The sequence below is a fragment of the Schistocerca gregaria genome, chromosome 3 (genome assembly GCF_023897955.1).
Source record: "Schistocerca gregaria isolate iqSchGreg1 chromosome 3, iqSchGreg1.2, whole genome shotgun sequence".
NCBI classification, from domain to species: Eukaryota; Metazoa; Arthropoda; class Insecta; order Orthoptera; family Acrididae; genus Schistocerca; species Schistocerca gregaria.
The window spans coordinates 776,516,293-776,535,829 of NC_064922.1; the positions used below are offsets into that span (position 1 = coordinate 776,516,293).

Sequence of the window (19,537 nt, forward strand, 5' to 3'; positions counted from 1 at the left end):
GAGTCCCTTTTTTAAAATGCGTTTAATTTTACTGTGTTTATTTATTCTTCTAATGATAATGCAGTGTAGCAGTCGGATATAGAGATCCTGCATGTTGGCCACCACTCAAAGATTCGTATTTCCCGGGCAAGTTTTATCGCTCCTTGAGCCGTAGTTGCACACACGAACTAGACACAAGTGTTATCTTAATATACATAAACATCTCTGTGACATCGTGATGCATTGCAATCGTGTTAAGCAGTGCTTTTTCCGTAGATTCCTTCGCAGTTTTAGAAACACAGTTACAACATTTGTACATTTCTGCGGTGTGTTAAGTACTCAGTTTTCCGTAATTACTGTGTGTTCATGAGATATAGCTGCAACCAAAGAGTTTCTCCCCGGTTTACCATTTAAATTTTTTGGAAGACATGTGATGAGAGGTTGTATGCGCGATCTTTGTATCTGGACGCCAACAGCAATAACAATATCTTTGCCGTGTTATTGTTTTTGTCTTTACTATGAGTTTTATATTTGCATTTTTAAAACGTATTTTGCAAAGCATGATACAGCTTCTGACTTTTGGCAAGCGTGCAGTAACAAACACGCTAAATATATATATTAAAACAAATACTGGAAACACGCTGTCAATCGATTTGGACCCGAAATGGGAAATAAAGAATGTGAAAGAAATTGTTGCAACCGAGTTAGGACTGACACCAGAAGAAGTAAAGATAATATTTGCTGGGAAGGAACTGGATGACTCTATTGTAATAGAGGTATGTTCCCAATAATATATTTTCAAAAGAACCGTTGATTATTATTGATGATGTAAGAGACCATTAATTTTAATTCATATAATATTATTGTTTGTGTGTCATCAGAGGGCATTGTCAGGACATGTGATAAGGCAGTCTGTCAGTTGATTGCCGTGTTTTTTATATACAAGTGACTCAAATAGTGCAATCCCTGTTATCACCCACAGTATCAGTGTGATTTTTCTTGGTGTTTCGGTACTGACGTGAATGAGTTTTGAAATGATGGAATATTTACAAATGGAAATTTCTTACTTTGGACGCAGATTTCAGTACATGTTAAAGAATTGCATCTTTTTGTGATCATTACTGTGAAAGGCAACAGTAATGCTTAGCTTTGATAATATAGTATGGTCAAACAACAAAGAATGCAGTCAGTTGTGTTGGTTTGTTGCCACCGTTAACAAGTAACAAACTTCTATAGAAAGCATTTTACTGGCTTTTGTTGTATAACAGGTATAAACTATGATGGATGTATAGTTTAAGAGTAGCAAATTTAATTTGTAAAATATCCATTGTTTCTAACCTATCACTATTCAACAGTACTGTGTCCCACATACTTGTCTACTCGTAGTTAGTGTTCAGTATCTTCAGAACACCTTGTAACATGACATTACATTATAATTTACATCCTTTCCTGTGAAGCTTGTCACTGGTCCATCTCCAGCTCTTCCAAATTTCGCAGAAGTCTTCCCCCATTTTACATATAGATAAAAGAAGCAGCAGAGACTTTGATTTTGTGATAAATTCAAGATTAATACTATAATGACATGACTTATGGTTTGATGGAGCAGCCTATTTGATATGTTTAAAGTATGTTACAAAATTGTAAGTTGGTCTGTTTGTGCTTCTCTGGAAGTGTTAAAAACAGTTCAAGGGAGGGAGAAAGACATAGTGAATTGGTACCTTTATTCCTTTCAGTATTTGTTTACGTTAAATACCATGCCAAGTACAACAGACAGTTAAAAAATAAAGTTATGACATGGGTACACTGAGGGAAATGACAGAAACTAAACTTACTTACAGGCCAAATACATTATCTCCATATAATTAGTAATGTCAATGGAAACAGTTATAGTAGGAACTAGTAATCCTAACTTTGAAATTCAGTATTTGTTCCTCAGGGAGGAAAGAGAGATTTGATGGGGAATGTTGGAAAGAGGTTCAGACCTTCGACTTAGAGTGGCCACAGTTTGTAAGGAAAAAGAGAAGATCACATGAAAGAGAAGATTGCAGAGACAGTAAAAGGTTAAAACTATTACACTTGTAAACACTTTATCAGCTTCAGGTCACAAATGATCAAGAGTAAAACAGTGCAAGGTATATGGTTCAAAGAAATAGAAATGGAAAATGCAGAGAATAATGAAATCAAGAAATAGGAGAAAAGCTAAAGAAGAATGTAAATAAATATTTAAATTCTACCATGTACCAAAGAGAGGAAAGTAGAGGATGATTGTTTACAGATTGTATTTCCAGAAGGGTAATGAGGTAATGGAATATGTTGGAGAGCAAATTCCCATCTCAGGGTTCAAGCAAGCTAGTAATGGGAGAGGAATCTTAACTGGTTTTGTGGACAGCAACCATTCAGTTCTGTTGATGTAGATCATGATCTGCAGCTTAGTTCCAGATGTTCCTCTTGTGTAGCCACTAATTTACACCCTCTACTTCAGTCCAGACCAAAAAGCCCCAGCCAGTTCCCAGAATGTCCTAGAAATTACCACCTGAGTTGAGATTCTACAAATTAGTGTGGTGGTCTTAATCACTTCTGACATTCCTTGGATCCCAGGTGATAGATATTGTCAGTGTCCTTCTGAGTAATTATTTGCAACTGATTATGAGCTTTGCTTTCGATTGCTCCTGGGATGGTTCCCTCCACCTGGCAGGCAGTTCCTCTCGGAATACATTCAAAGCGCATGTTCAGTCCTTCCTGTATGTTTGCATAACAGGGTTTACTGCATTCTTAAAGATTTAATCATCCATAGGTAGTAACTTCTTTCCCCTCAATTTCTGCCCAGCTTTGATAGAAGAGAGTTTGTTGCTGAAGCAGGGTAACTTTTAATCATTAAAAAGTGTACTTTAGGGATCCTATGCTGTGACTTATTTTAACATACATTCTGGAATGGAACGCTCTTGAAACATATTTCCATCACAAAGTATCTAACCTGAGGAAGAGAAAGAGGTACAAATTGGTTTGCAAAACCACACGTTCTTTGAAACACTGCATTGACCCTGTACTACTCTGCTGCAGAATATGCATCTTCTGTGTAGAATAGATCAGCCAATGGTAAGAAAGTGAATGAAGCTTGCATGTTAATCACTGGATGCCTAAAACCCACACATGTTGATAATGTGTCCTGTCTTGCTGGCTGTGCACCTCCAATTACTCTTCGAGACGTTACTGGTGATACAGAATGACTGAAAGTTGGAAACACTGAAGATCATCCACAGCTTGGCCATCGATAGTCTCAATCTAGATTGAATTTGAGGAAAACTTTTCTCCAGGCACCAAAGCCTTTGGAAACACTCCTAGATAAGGCAAGACTTTCATTATATAAATCTAAACACCAAAACTGTATGGATCCATGTGAACATCTACCATATGCTACAGTGTGGACTACGGTGTTTGGAAGTGCCTTAACTGAATGAGAACTAATGTTGGCAGGGCTAAGTCATTGCTTAAGTGAAGGGGATTCATAACAGAGGACAGCAAGTGCAAGTCTTTCTAAGAATAAATAGTCAGCCAGAAGAATAATGCCCTCCTTTTCCAATTTCATGCTCAGAACAAGATTTATTGCTTACCAGTGACAGTGCACTAAGTTTAGCCCTGTTTTTGGAGAAGTTTGACCTGAATGTAGGTTTGATCAGTTACTTTATCTCGTTAATTTTATTTAAATCTGGGTACAACAACTATGATTGTTATGTAATCATGTATATATTTAGTTATTTATATATTTAGCATTCTTGTGATGCAGTGGGAAAAAAAACCATACACTCCAGGGAAGTTGGTTAGCAGTCTCCCTCTCCATATTTAATCATTTGACAGTGACACTTATGCCAAAGTGAAACTACCTGCACCATAGAAAAGCTCATGTGAATAAGTTTTTTGCAACCTCATGAACTGATAAATAATTAAAAAAAAAAAAAAACAACATATTAGTTGGCACAAAAAAATTCAATCTCCATAGCCATACACATTATGAAGTAACTAAGTAATGGTGTTGAGAGCTGATAAACATAGTGGGATCAGCGCATTTAAGACTTTGTGAATAAGTTCTACTATTTGCTACAAATAATGATAACATTGATTAATTTTTTTATCAGAAGGAATGTGAAAAAAAGCTTATGCATTCAAGTTGTAAAACACAGACAGATAATCCCAAGGGTTCAAAACTCAAAAACACTTATACCTGTATACAGTTGTACTTTTTTCTTGCATTATTACCCCTGTTATGAATTCTAATTTCACTTCCTTCATTATATCTTCAGCTTGAAACTAAATCCATAAAGACAAGAAAATCCTGTTTTTCTTCATTCACTTTGTTGTATCTATTTTTCTTTTGTGACCTTACATTCCCAATGTCCTCCCGTAGTTGCTTGTGGCATTCCAAATAATTTTGTTGCCTAATATGTTAGATTTTTATTTTTTCTGTCTTGTATTGTTTACCCAACATTTTAAAGAAAAGAGGGTGGCGACCTGGTGCCGCATTTACAAAGTGTCAAGTTCAAATCCCATCGTGCCATCCAGAAATAGGTTTAATGACACTTTTGTAAATTGATTAAGGATAATGTTGGGATGATTCCTTTAGAAAAAAAATGCAGTTGATGTCTTTGTGCGATCAGAGTTCGTATTACACAATGAATGACCCTTGTCAACAACACATGAAACCCTAATCTACTGCCATTACAGGTTTTTTTTTTTTTTTTAAGTTTGGTATCAACTTGATACTGTAAAACAGTTTATCTGCTCACTCCGTCTTTGGCAGTATTAGAAAAATTAATTTCTTGTAGTTCAGTTTGCACATATTTTATAAATGGACATCAAGTTCAGTTGATCTATCCTGAATCCTTCAACAATTACAGTAACCCTAATTATATATCTTCTTATTTTAGTTTTGTCCTTGTTCAGTGGAAAATATTAATGTTATTTCGATGTGATGCGGAACATGCTAAATTAATATGTAAGCTACTTCTTTTAAGCATTTCTGTGGTTACATAGTGCTCTTTTATGTAGTTGTCGTAAAAGCTTTTTGCTGTATGATTAATATAAAAGCCCTTAGTTATTGGCTTAACAGTGCAAAATGGAGGGGGAGGGAACCAGAGAGAGAGACTCCTATGTGCAGTAATGTATATGATAGGTTTTGATGTTTAAGGAGTCATATGTTGATTTGTTGGCCCTTAGACTCTTCACATCATTTGGCAAATTATCAAAAATTTTTATAGCCCTGCAGTTCTTTTTTTTCCGCCTGTATCATTGTTAAGGCTGGTTAATGGACCCTGCATCTTCCATTACTGTATTTAGGAAAGTTAATGTTTTTAAACTATAAATTACTATAGTAGGTAGTAGGATTGAAATCACAGATATAGCTTGTTGAATTATACTTTACTTGCTTTCCTTGAACTACTAGAGGTGAATGCTGGAATAATTACATAGATCAGGCCATAGCTGACTTCCTTCTGTGTCCTTGTGAAATCCAAGGTTGTGGTCTGTCTGTAAAGGCATGATAGTTCTTATTGCCTTGTTGAAGTGTAAGTCAATCAGTAATCTGTCAAATGCAAGGGTTTAAGGTTGATTTCGTTTTTATTTAGTCATTATAATTTTCTCTTATTGTTGTTTTTTGTTCATCCTTGTATTCTTTTTTTTCCATTTATTTGGTATAACTTTATTTGTCCCACCCCTTTCCAACCGTCCGATTTATTGTAATATGTCCCATTCTTCTTCAGGTGAACATCTCATTCAAGAGCTTTTGTTGGTCATGGAATGAAATATATTTATGTAGTACTTTCTTTGTATATTATTTCTTCATGCTTCCTACACTGAACTTAGTTACATTCTTTATCATGAGTGGATCATGATTCATGCTGATATATGGCCTTTATAAAATGTTATTTGTATTTTAGTTAACATTCACTACAATGCTGCTGCATGATCATTGAACAAGTCCCAATATTAAATGGATAATAAGTCAATTCATTGAATATGTAAATGGATTAATAATAATAATAATAATAATAATAGTGTTGCTGTTATTGGGCTATCAGATATTCAGGAACTTCCAGAAATTCCACTATATATGTATGATTTAAAAGTGTACAAAAACTAATGCATGTTAAAAACAGTTTTGTTGACAAAACTATCTCCGCATACCGCCAAGGGGGCTAAGGGAGAAATGTGTGTTGACTTCTTCACATTTGCCCAAGAGTAATACAGGGTGATTATAATTAAACTTTCAAAACACTGTAGAAATAACACCACTGGTCAGAATGACGACAAATTGCAACAGAATATTATCAGAGAAGAGGGAAAACGTATGGCAGAAGAAGAAAAAAGTGTGAAAATTGATCAATAGATGGTGATGTATCTGTCAGAGTACATCAGTGAAAACACTTGTTACGCGCATGACCCGTTGAAGTTAGTACAAACATGCCAGGTACATGGCTTTTCCTCCTTTTGCGTCTGTAACGTTCGCCATGACTGTCTCAATGTAGGATCGCACTCTATTTGTAAAGCTGGTGATTGTGCACATGTTGCAGAAGTTCCAGACACTGAAGGGTTTGAAAAAAAGGCGTTGGTCCGATGACTGCCGTGGGTCTGGAAAAAAGGAATTGGAAATTCGAAAAGACTGGTTCTTTTAGTGTGCAACTTGGTAGAGGGAGGAAACGAATTGATTCATTGTCAGTGGAAGCAGTGCAGGAGGTGAGTGGTGGTGTGCAAATGTATAGTGCACGGAGAAGTGCCCAAACATTGGACATACCCGTGAGCACAGTTTGTAAAATCCTACAAAACATCCTTCTTTGCTATCCATTCAAAATTACTCATGTACACAAGTTGCTTCCTGTTCACCTGCCAGCAAGAGAGACCTTTGCTTCAGAATTTCTTGTGCGTGTGGAAGTGGACAATGATGGGCTGTGGAAGATTTTGTGGATAGACGAAGCCCACTTCAATCTGACAGGAAATGTCAATACGCAAAATTGATGAATAGGAATATCGGAAAATCCACACGCAAATCGACCAGTACCACTGCATCCTGAAAAGGTCACTGTGTGATGCGAGTTTACAGCATCATTTATCATAGGGCCATATTTTTTCAGAGAGAGAAATGCTTCTGACCCTGTTACCTGTACCGTCACTGGTAATCGCTGTGACTGTCTTACGTGCAACCACGTTATCCCACCTCTCCAACAGTGTGGATGGGATCATTTTTATGCAAGCACATTGCAAATCCGGTTAAGCAGCTGCTGAAGTGCTATTTCGGAAATGCTAGAATTATCAGTCGCAATTTCCCTACAGCCTGGCCATCCCTATCACCTGATCTTAATTCGTGTGACTTCTGGCTGTGGGGCTATCTGAAAGAGGATGTGTTCTGATTGCAAACTTAGCTGCATTGAAGGCTCGCATTGCGCTACACGTTCTGAACATGACCCCGGAAACACTTTGATCAGTAATGGAACATGCTGTTTCTCAATTTTAGCTTGTTGCAGAGATTGATGCTTTTTATGTGGATTTGGCCTCAAGACAATTAAAAACTGATTTTTCCCATCCAATGTGATATGACCTTGCCATGGTGAATGGGCGTAGTAACAGTATCACACTCGTACACCCATGCACACTGAGTTGTACAGTTTGTTTAACATCTAACATACACCTTAGGCATTGTTGTATGATTCTTTTCTCGTTTCTAATCGAGCGCTATTAAATTATGATGCTTACAGTGCCATCTATTGCTACATTTTGTAACTATTTATTTTTCTTCTGCTGTATGTTTTCCGCATTCTTCGATAATATTCTGTTACAATTTGACATCATTCTGACCAGTGGTGTTATTTCTATAACGGTTTGAAAGTTCAATGATAATCACCCTGAATTATAACAGCTGAAAGAGCTGCTGTACTTTCACCCAGGCAGGATACTGATAATGTTATCTTACTGGAACAGGAGCAATGTAACGATTGTGTGGACAAGCAGAATTAAATTCAAAAGAATCTGTGTTTATTGTCTGATCCACCATATTGCACACTCATTGCTGACCCAGCAAAAAGGGGTTGAGAGGAAAACTAACTACCTCCTGAAGAAAAATGCTGCATTGCAGGAGAATATCGAGATCCTTAACACTTGACATGCTGCCCCATCTAGTTGTGTGGAATTCCATTGGGTCAGTAACATTTTGGCATACCGTGTTGCAAAATACCCAGTTACCGGTACTCTGTTGAACCTACTAGTAGACCTTACATCATTTAGAATTATTCCATTTGAATGACTCTGATGTTTTAGTAAATTTTGATCTGATCTCTCTCTTCACTCGCTTTCGTCTTTCGTATTTGTTTTGGTTAATTTAGATTAGCTTTGGTGTTGAATTAACTAATCTGTTTTGACACATGTTGACTTCAATTTATTTTTTATTAAGTGATTTGCTGTATGGGCAGGTACATGGAATTGTGATGGGGAACCCTTTGTCGCCTATTACTGTCAATCTGTTTATGGAAGATTCTGTTGAATGTTTCCTGCAATTGGTGGTATTTAAACCTGCCTGTTTTATCAGACATGTGGACGGTACTGTTGTTTGGCCTCATGGCAGTGAAAATTGGTCTAGCATTTTAGAACACCTGAAGTCATTCCACCCAAATATTCGCATCCTTATAGAGGTGAAAAAGGATGGCTATCTTCCCTTCCTTGATGTATTTGTTAGAAGGGAGTTATGTTTGGATGGCTCAAGAGGAATATTTGATACTATTTGTTTCCTTTGACCAGTGATGTAATGTTAATGGCTGCTGTGACATCACTGTTCAGAGCCAATGGTTACCATTAAATATTCCTCATCATCTGAGTGTTGCCACCATCTGGCTCAGCATAAAGGGGTACTGTAAACTCTAGTTCATAGTGTCCATGTCACCTCAGTCATTGAAAGTTTGTCAGCTGAGTTAACCTACCCAAAATCACCTTTGCCAGAATAATTATGGTGAAAAACAGATGAGAAGTGTGTCGTGCTGTCAGCTAACTGTGAACCTGGTGAATGATGAAAATTACTTGGTGGTACCTACGTCAGCAGCCTTTTTGACATCAGCAGATAGTATTTACAGCAGGATTGGTCTCATTCTGCAGAAACACTGTGTGAAGTATGTTTTTCAGCAACCACTTAAGGTTACAGTCCTTTCAGGGTCTGTAAATGATCTTGGTTTGTGTAAAGTTATTGTTTACTGTTTCCCTTATCCCATGCAGTTGAGGTCTGTTGTACATTGATCAGAACATCAAGGCTGTGGAAGACTGTTCTATAGAACACAAGTATCACACACACCTACTACAGCCAAATGAATCTGTTCTTTCAGAACATTACCTTGGTACCGGTCATCACATGGAATATAAGAGCACAGAGATTCTGGTGCGCACTTCTAAGTGGCAGGATGTGTTATTAAGGAAGCAAGTAAGTGATCTTATAAGTAGGGATGGAGATTTTTGCTTAAATTCTGTGTGGAATTCTACTTCCTCCTTGGTTAAACAGCAGAGAGACAGAGTTAATGCAACTTACTTACACTCTGGTAATTAGTAAGCACTATTGATAGCTTCTCACGTTGATCATCTTTCATTGTTTGGTGGCATTAGCGTATATGGTGTATGTGTGTTGTTTTCTGCATATGCTATATTATAGTTCTTGATCAGTGTAGCCCTCTCCCTACCCACCAAGGGTTTAAATTTCCTCACATACCACTCTCTTGTTGCATTTGTGCCCTGAAAATGGCGAGGTGCTCACCTTATGAAATGTTGGCGGTTGTCGGAGATGTCACGCAGCTACATTCTCTCAATGGAGTGAGGAGGTGCAGTGGTTAGCATACTGGACTTGCAGGACTTGCCTTCATGATGACGATGGTTCAAACTCGCATCCAGCTCTCCTGATATAGGTTTTCCATGATTTCTCTGAATCGCTTCAGGCTGATACCAGGATGGTACCTTTGAAAGACCACAGTTGATTTCCTTTCCCCATCCTTCCCTAATCCGGGTTTGTGCTCTGTCTCTAATGACCTCACTGTTGATGGGACATTAAACACTAATCTCCACAGGGGGCTGATGACCTCAGAAGTTCAGTCCCATAGTGCTCAGAGGCATTTGAACTAATCTCCACATTCTTGTAAGTTGTTTGAACATTTTATGCACCAGTAGAAACTCCAGTTTGACACCATCCACAGAGTTGGATCGAGTTTTAAAGGCATTGTGAAAGATGGCAGCATCATCTAGACCATGAATACCTTGGCTATACCTTAGGTCAGATAGACTGCTAAAATTGAGACGTTTGACATAAGCAGACCTTGGGTAGGAGAACATGAAAACTCATTTTGATTTATCATTGATGTAGATGTGTTGCATTTTCAGAGAAAACATTGTCAGAGAGAACGTTTGGCAGGCAGATGAAGGAAGGTAAACACACATTAGGAGACTATTAAAGAAAGTGAGTAACCTCTCTGATGGAAGTCAACACCCAAAAACCAAAAGCTGTTGAAAATACAACTAAGCATCACTATCAGAAAACAGCTACACAAACTTAATAGAATGATGAAACAGGAATGAGAAGCACAGGAATTAGCCATGACATCAACTGCTATCAAAGCCAGAGAAATCAGCAGAAGATCTCAGGCATGGACTTTGTAAGCAACATGTCCTGAGCTGTTTTATAAAGAGTGCAATTGCAAATTACAAGCAGGGACAGTGATAGACTTCAAAAGATACATTAGAACTAATGCCTGAAATACTATCTGTCATTGACAAATATCTGGTGGGATCATAAGCCAGAAAAAATAGACAACACCGAAGAAGCCAAACTGATTTGAGATTTCCAAATTCACACTCACAGAACACTGGAACACTTGTCAGACATCACAATTGTGGAGAAGAATAAAGTGTGATTTATTGACATTGATATACCCAGCAACAGCAGAGTTGACAAAAAATGTTTGCCAAACCTTACAAGATATGATAACCAGAAAATCAATCGTCATTGGCTCTGGTGCAACCTAGGTAATAAAAGTAGTCCTAATGTTTTTAGGACACTTGGTGCGGCGCTCTACATAAAGCACTTGACAGGCACATACATGCATTATTCGTCAATACATCAGCCAGTCATAGGTGGTTCAAAAGTGCGTGGCAGGTGATCAGATATGATATCCAGCATTGTACTCATTTGATGTGTTAGCTGTTGTCTTTCGTGTCAATAATAATGATGGTGATGATGGTGAATGATGATAATAGTAGTAGTATAATAATAATATTAGTAATAATAATATGTAATTATGAGATGTTTTAAATTGCTAATAAGTTACAGGGCATATGGGGCATGACATTTACTGTTTGCTTTCTAACTTTTATCAACCAAGCAGACCGAGCGAGGTGGCGTAGTGGTTAGACACTGGACTCGCATTCAGGAGGACGATGGTTCAATCCCTAAATCACTCCAGGCAAATGCCGGGATGGTTCCTCTGAAAGGGCACGGCCGACTTCCTTGCCCATCCTTCCCTAATCCAATGAGACCGATGACCTCGCTGTCTGGTCTCCTTCCCCAAGCAACCCAACCCTTCCCCCCCCCCCCCCCCCTTCCCTCCTCAACCAAGCAGCTATTCTCTTTTATTATGAAGTCAATTACAGATCTCAGTCTGCAATTTTTTAGCCAGCGAGTTTATCATAGTTAGCTGAAAATAATTATAGAATTAAAAGAAAAACAATATTACTTGCCAACATTTTCTTCTCGCCGCTTATATTCTCTCCATTTTTGTACCCATAACTATCCCAAATTATTCAGATAGTGAAGGGAGACGAAAATTTAATAGTCATGGGTGACTGAAACTCGATAGTAGGAAAAGGAAGAGAAGGAAACATAGTAGGTGAATATGGAATTGGGTTAAGGAATGAAAGAGGAAGCCGCCTGGTAGAATTTTCCACGCAGCATAACTTAATCATAGCTAACAATCGGTTCAAAAATCATAAATGAAGGTTGTATACATGGAAGAAGCCTTGGAGATACTGGAAGGTCTCAGATAGATTATATAATGGTAAGACAGAGATTCAGGAACCAGGTTTTAAATTTTAAGACATTTCCAGGGGCAGATGTGGACTCTGACCACAATCTATTGGTTATGAACTGTAGATTAAAACTGAAGAAACTGCAAAAAGGTGGGAATTTGAGGAGATGGGTCCTGGTCAAATTGAAAGAACCAGAGGTTGTACACAGCTTCATGAAGAGCATTAGGGAACGATTGACAAGAATGGAGGAAAGAAATACAGTAGAAGAAGAATGGGTAGCTTTGAGAGATGAAATAGTGAAGGTAGCAGAGGATCAAGTAGGTAAAAAGGGGAGGGCTAATAGAAATCCTTGGGTAACAGAAGAGATACTGAATTTAATTGATGAAAGGAAAAAATATAAAAATGCAGTAAATGAAGCAGGCAAAACAGAATACAAACGTCTCAAAAATGAGATCAACATGAAGTACAAAATCACAAAGCAGGGATGGCTAGAGGACAATTGTAAGGATGTAGAGGCGCATATCACTAGGGATAAGATAGATACTGCCTACAGGAAAATTAAAGAGAACCAGTTGCATGAATTTCAAGAGCTCAGATGGAAACCCAGTTCTAAGCAAAGAAGGGAAAGCAGAAAGATGGAAGGAGTATGTAGAGGGTTTGTACAAGGGTGATGTACGTGAGGACCATATTATGGAAATGGAAGAGAATGTAGATGAAGATGAAGTAGGAGATATGATACTGTGTGAAGAGTTTGACAGAGCACTGAAAGACCGAAGTCGAAACAAGGCCCCGGGAGTAGACAACATTCCATTAGAACTACTGACAGCCTTGGGAGAGCCAGCCCTGACAAACCTCTGCCATCTGGTGAACAAGATGTATGAGACTGGCAAAATACCCTCAGACTTCAAGAAGAATATAATAATTCCAATCGCAAAGAAAGCAGGGGTTGACAGATGTGAAAATTACCGAACTATCAGTTTAATAAGCCATGGCTGCAAAATACTAACACAAATTCTTTACAGACAAATGGAAAAACTTGTAGAAGCCGACCTCGGGGAAGATCAGTTTGGATTCCGTAGAAATTTTGGAGAACTTGAGGGAATACTGACCTACGACTTATCTTAGAAAATAGATTAAGGATAGACAAACCTATGTTTCTAGCATTTGTAGACTTAGAGAAAGCTTTTGACAATGTTGACCGGAATACTCTATTTCAAATTCTGAAGGTGGCAGGGGTAAAATACTGGGAGCAAAAGGCTATTTACAGTTTGTACAGAAACCAGATGGCAGTTATAAGAGTTGAGGGGCATGAAAGAGAAGCAGTAGTTTGGGAAGGGACTGAGACAGGGTTGTAGCCTATCCCCGATGTTATTCAATCTGTATATTGAGCAAGCAGTAAAGGAAACAAAAGAAAAATTTGGAGTAGGAATTAAAATCCATGGAGAAGAAATTAAAACTTTGAGGTTCGCCGATGGCATTGTAATTCTGTCAGAGACAGCAAAGGACCTAGAAGAGCAGTTGAATGGAATGGACAGTGTCTTGAAAGGAGGACATAAGATTAACATCAACAAAAGCAAAACGAAGATAATGGAATGTAGTTGAATTAAGTCGGGTGATGCTGAGGGAATTAGATTAGGAAATGAGATGCTTGAAGTAGTAAAGGAGTTTTGCTATTTAGGAAGTAAAATAACTGATGATGGTTGAAGTAGAGAGAATATAAAATGTAGACTGGCAATGGCAAGGAAAACGTTTCTGAAAAAGAGAAATTTGTTAACTTTCAGTATAGATTTAAGTGTCAGGAAGTCGTTTCTGAAAGTATTTGTGTGGAGTGTCGCCATGTATGGAAGTGAAGCATGGACAATAAATAGTTTAGACAAGAAGAGAATAGCAGCTTTCGAAATGTGGTGCTACAGAAGAATGCTGAAGAGTAGATGGGTGGATCACATAACTAATGAGGAGGTATTGAATAGAATTGGAGAGAAGAGAAATTTGTGGCACAACTTGACTAGAAGAAGGGATCGGTTGGTAGGACATATTCTGAGGCAATTTAGTATTCGAGGGCAGCATGGAGTGTAAAAGTCGTAGAGAGAGACCAAGAGATTAATACACTAAACAGATTCAGAGGGATCTAGGTTGCAGTAGGTACTGGGAGATGAAGAAGCTTGCACAGAACAGAGCAGCATGGAGAGCTGCATCAGACCAGTCTTTGGACTAAAGACCTCACTATCCCAAATACATTTTGGAGCATCTGCAGACAACATAGTTGTTGAAACTTCCTGGCAGATTAAAACTGTTTGCCGGACCAAGACTCGAACTCAGGACCTTTGTCTTTCGTGGGCAAGTGCTCTACCATTGAGCTACCCAATAACGACTCGCACCCCATCCTCACAACTTTACTTCTGCCAGTACCTCGTCTCCTACCTTCCAAACTTTACAGAAGCTCTCCTGCGAACCTTGCAGAACTAGCACTCCTGAAAGAAAGGATAGTGCGGAGACATGGCTTAGCCACAGCCTGGGGGGAGACGACGTACTGGCAGAAGTAAAGTTGTGAGGACGGGGCGGGAGTCATGCTTGGGTAGCTCAGTGGTAGAGAACTTGCCCACGAAAGGCAAAGGTCCCGAGTTCGAGTCTTAGCCCGGCACACAGTTTTAATCTGCCAGGAAGTTTTATATCAGCGCACACTCTGCTGCAGTGTGAAAATCTCATTCTGGAAACGTACTTCTTATCTAAAAGTTATTACTATCCTCTTTCCCTTTTCATTACCTATCATGAATCGGTTCAGTTCAGGATTTTTTGTGTTGTTTCAGATTGTAAACATCTGTTCTACAAATTGGAGGTTTATAATGTTCAGCCCTCTTGTTCTTGTAACTCCTTAAGCAATTTCTACCTGGAACTCAAATTGAAAAAGTTGTTTATTGTACCTCCAGTTGTTTTTTTCTGAAATAGTATTGGTATTAATTTAAAAATTTCAAGAATTTTAGCATTTCTGTGATTTTATATCTCAATACAAAATATTCTGAAAGATATATTCTGCCACCATCATGGCATGCATTTTTTGTTTATTTATTTTAATACTTTCGTAGTATTATTCTGACCACAGGAAATAGTTACAAAATGTAGGACTAAATGGAACTGTACACGTCATAATTTAATAGTGGTCTGCTACAAATGACAAATGAATCAAACAATATTGTCTAAGGTGTATGTTTGACATAAAACAAACTGTACAACTCATTGTGCATGGGTGTACATGTGTGATACTCTGTTAGTTACGTAAGCCCATTCACCAAGCCAAGGTCATATCACATTCAATGGGAAAAATCAGTTTTTCATTGTCCTGAGGCCAAAAACCGCACAAAAAGCACCAATAAAAATCAGACCGGATTATTAATTTCCATGTAACTGGCGCAAAACATGTTCATTATGCTGTCCACCATTTTCTGCAACAAGTTGAAATCTAGAAACATCATGTTCCATAATTGATCGAAGTGTTTCGAGGGTCATTTTCAGAATGTGTTGCGCAATCCATGCCTTCAGTGCAGCTAAGTTTCCAATCGGAATACTGAACATGACATCTTTCAAAAAGATAGTCCCACAGCCAGAAGCCACATGGATTATGATCAGGTGATCGGGACGGCCAGGCTGTAGGGAAATAGTGGCTGATAATTCTAGCATTTTCGAAATGGCTTTTCAGCAGCTGCTTAACTGGATTTGCGACATGCGGAGATGCACCATCTTGCATAAAAATGATTGCATCCACACTGTTGTGAGCTGAAATGACATGGTTGCTCAAAAGACAATCATAGCGCTTACCAGTGATGGTACAGGTAACAGGACTGGAAGCACCTGTCTCTTTGAAAAAATATGTCCCTATGATAAATGATGCTGTAAACTCGCACCACACAGTCATCTTTTAAGGATGAAGTGGTATCGGTTGAATTGAGTGTGGATTTTCCGTTGTCCATGTTCGACAATTCTGTGTATTGATCTATCCTGTCAGATGGAAGTGGGCTTTGTCCACAAAATCTTCCATGGCCAATCATTGTCCCTTCCATGTGGGCAAGAAATTCTAAAGCAAAGGTCTCTCTTGCTGGCTGGTCAACAGGAAGCAACTGGTGCACATGGGTAATTTTGAATGGATAACAAAAAAGGATGTTTTGTAGGATGTTCGGGCAATTCTCCATGCACTATGCATCTTCACACCACCACTCATCTCCTCCCACACTGCTGTGGCCACTGCTTCCACTGACATTGAACCAATTTGTTTCCTCCGTCTACCAGGTTGCACACCAAAAGAAGCCGCCTTTTCGAATTTCTGAATAATTTTCTCCAGACCCACAACAGTCATCAGATAGATCAATGCCTTTTTTCAAACCTTTCAGTGTCCAGAACTTTTGCAGAGCAACATGTGCACAGTCATCATTCTTGTAATACAGCTTTACAAGCAGAGTGCAGTTCTGCATTGAGACACTTATGGCGAACGTTGCAGACGTGAAAGGAAGAAAAGTTGTGTACCTGGCGTGTTTATACTTACTTCAGTGGATTGTGCGCATGACAGGTGTTTTCATTTATGTATTCTGACAGATACAGCACCATCAATTGATCAATTTTCACACTTTTCTTACGTTTTCCTCCTCCTCTGATAATATTCCATTTGCAATTTGACGTCATTCTGACAAGTGGTGTTATTTCTACAGTGCTTTGTAAGTTTAGCTTTAATTATAATAATCCTGTACATCGAACATGAAAATTCTTATACAGATGCATATTTTTTAATCCTTGTTATTTAAAGTGAACTGAAGTGTGACTGAGGACAGGTTATAAATATTGTGAATAAAAACATTTCTGTTGCATAAATAATCAAAATTTGCAAATCTAAAAGTGCAACTCTGTTAATAAATGTGTGGTAGACCTTTCAAAAATCCAATATACCACTTTGTATCTCTGCTTTTTCACTGTATAACAATGTATTCTATTACTGAGAAAATAAGTTATTTAATGAACTATTTGAAACACAGGATTTTTGTTTCTCCAGTAATCTTAGTGGGCTTTAATGGAACATGGGGCCGATTAGTTGTCCTAAAAATCTGATCATAATTGGAACTCAATGTCAAAGCTATTTAAAGAATGCACACCCTACAGTTAATCAAAATACCTTAATTTTCCAGTGTGTGTAAGTATTATTGCAATTCCAGTATTTTATGTCATTATTCAATGTGTGATTTATGTATGTTGTAATGTTTTACAAAAACTTTCCTAAGCGAGTCTTTAGATAGGTACTTTGGGTAAGGCCAGAGTCAGTCACTGTTAAGCCACAGTCAGAGTAAGTCACCAAAAGGCAATAATCATTTAGTATGAAACATTTACAGTTAGTCAGCACTATGCCACAGTCAAGCTAGATCTTTGATGAGATTCATTGATTCATGTTCACAATTACTGGTAAGTTACTGTCAGAGTTAGTCTCCACTTCCTCTTCATATTATTAATAGTGGGAACCACAGCAATTAGTTTTTTGAATGGAGGCAATGTTTTCCCTCCTAGGCTGAATATTTGTTGAAGCTGTTCTTAGTTACACAACCATTCTCAAGTGTTTACCCAGAGCAAGGTGCCGTAGACATGAAAATGTCAGCGATCCCACATGAAATGCTTCTGTTCGTATTGGTTTACAAACTATAGTAGAAGTGCTACTGAACATATTATTAAGAAACTGAGCACCACAGCCATTAGTTTGTTGAATGAAGGCAATATTTCCCCACATAGGCTGAATATATGTTGGAGCTCTTCTTAGTTACATAACCATTCTCAAACGTTTACCCAGAGCAAGATGTCATAGACGTGAAAATGGCAGTGAACTCATATGAAATGCTTCTGTTTGTGTTGGTTTACAAACTGTAGTAGAAATGCAGTTGGACATATTGTTAAGAAAGCCAGTGTTAATACTACCACTTGTATAAGTAGAGTAGATTCAGTGGAGTGTATGTAAACTAAAGACCTTATTTTGAATAAGCAGTATATCTTGAGAAATGCAAACCAAGTTTCATGAGTATATGTGTAGGGGAATGAATGTAAATTAACTGCAATTTAAATATTTCCAGTGCTTCCCTGTTCTTTGAAAGTCATTTTTAAATATTTCCAGTGCTTCCCTGTTCTTTGAAAGTCATTGCCATTCTCTGTACACTGAACTAGAGAAGGTATTGCACAAGGCACTTAAAGGACATTAATTTTGCAATCTGGGTAACAGAGTTAGAAATGAACATGCATGCTTGGTACATATGAGTGGAGTGCACTGTGTTTCTAATTGTATATGGGATAGTGCAGCTTTGGTATAGTGTTGACTTTGTCAACATGCCTTGAAGAATCATTTCAAGCTTAGACCGTATAAGCATTGTCACTTCATGGCTAGAAGGATTGTCTGCATGGAAGCTTCCTACTGAGTAGGTGCAGCAGTTAATGACTGCTGTGTGCAATTTACGCATGAGATGGAGCAACACAGTATTGAATATTACTCAACAGCAGATTTTGATTTCACATAAGTGCACCTTCGAATAGACTGCCATTGTTTGGGTTATTGTTTCATTTTTGTTTCACAGCTAGCTGAGTACCCAGCATTGCCCAGGTATGTATTTATTTCAATTCTAGTTGTCCATCTCCTCCTTCCTCCTCTCTGTTCATCTTCTTCTCCTCCTCCTCTCTGTCAACCTCTTCCACCCCCCACCCTCCACACTCTGTCCATCTCTTCCTATCTCTCTCTGTCCATCTGCTGTTTCCTCCTCCTCTCTTTGTCCATCTTGTCCTCTCCCTCTCTTTGTCCATCTTGTTCTTTGTCCTTTCCCTCTCTTTGTCTCTCTCCTCCTATCACTCTCTCTGTCCATCTCCAGTCCCCTCCCCCTCCATCTCCTCCTATTCCCTTTCTCTTTTCATGTCTTCCTCTCCCTGTCTCCGTGTCATACATTGATATAATTTTATAAGTACATTCACCGGTATATGTGGGTGCTATCTGTTATGTGTGTTGCCAGTAGAACTAGTAGCAAAGAAGCAATAAATTTAAACATCGTGACAATCATGCACAATGTGACAGTTTTACTGCATAAATAGTGAAAATGTAGTAGGCAATAACCCCCTTTTTTATCATTTTGTGGGGTTTGTAAGTGAGAAAATATTTTGTAAAAGTTTAAAGTCACGTGTAAAGTTTGTTGCACGTCACTAAGTGCTCTCAATCTCAGATACTGGATAGTGCACATAGTAGCTACACATTTTGCATTGTGCACATTATAGAGCAAATAATTTGGAAATATGGATTAAACACAGTGAAAATTGTATAAGAATTGTATTCATTACTTTGAATCGTATGAAGTAGCAAATATCAACCAATAAAAGCATTTACACAAATATAAGTTCAAAAGCCAAAGAGTAAATATTTTCCCTGATTTTCATGATAGTCTCTAAATCAATAAATATCTTGTACAATACACTTTCTAAAGTAGCCTGTGTTCTTATTGAAGCCATGTCATTACTAAATTCCATT

At 38.1% G+C, this 19,537-nt stretch overlaps 1 protein-coding gene across 1 annotated transcript in view; it reads left to right on the forward strand.

Annotated features, from left to right (window-relative positions):
* Window positions 1–207: 207 nt before the first annotated feature.
* LOC126355069 (E3 ubiquitin-protein ligase parkin) overlaps window positions 208–19,537 on the forward strand; it is a 56,752-nt gene continuing 37,422 nt past the window's right edge. Inside the window, exon 1 of the mRNA XM_050005237.1 lies at window positions 208–755. Coding sequence (XP_049861194.1) covers window positions 498–755 — 258 coding nt within the window. The 5' untranslated portion in view covers window positions 208–497. The remainder of the gene's footprint in view (window positions 756–19,537) is intronic.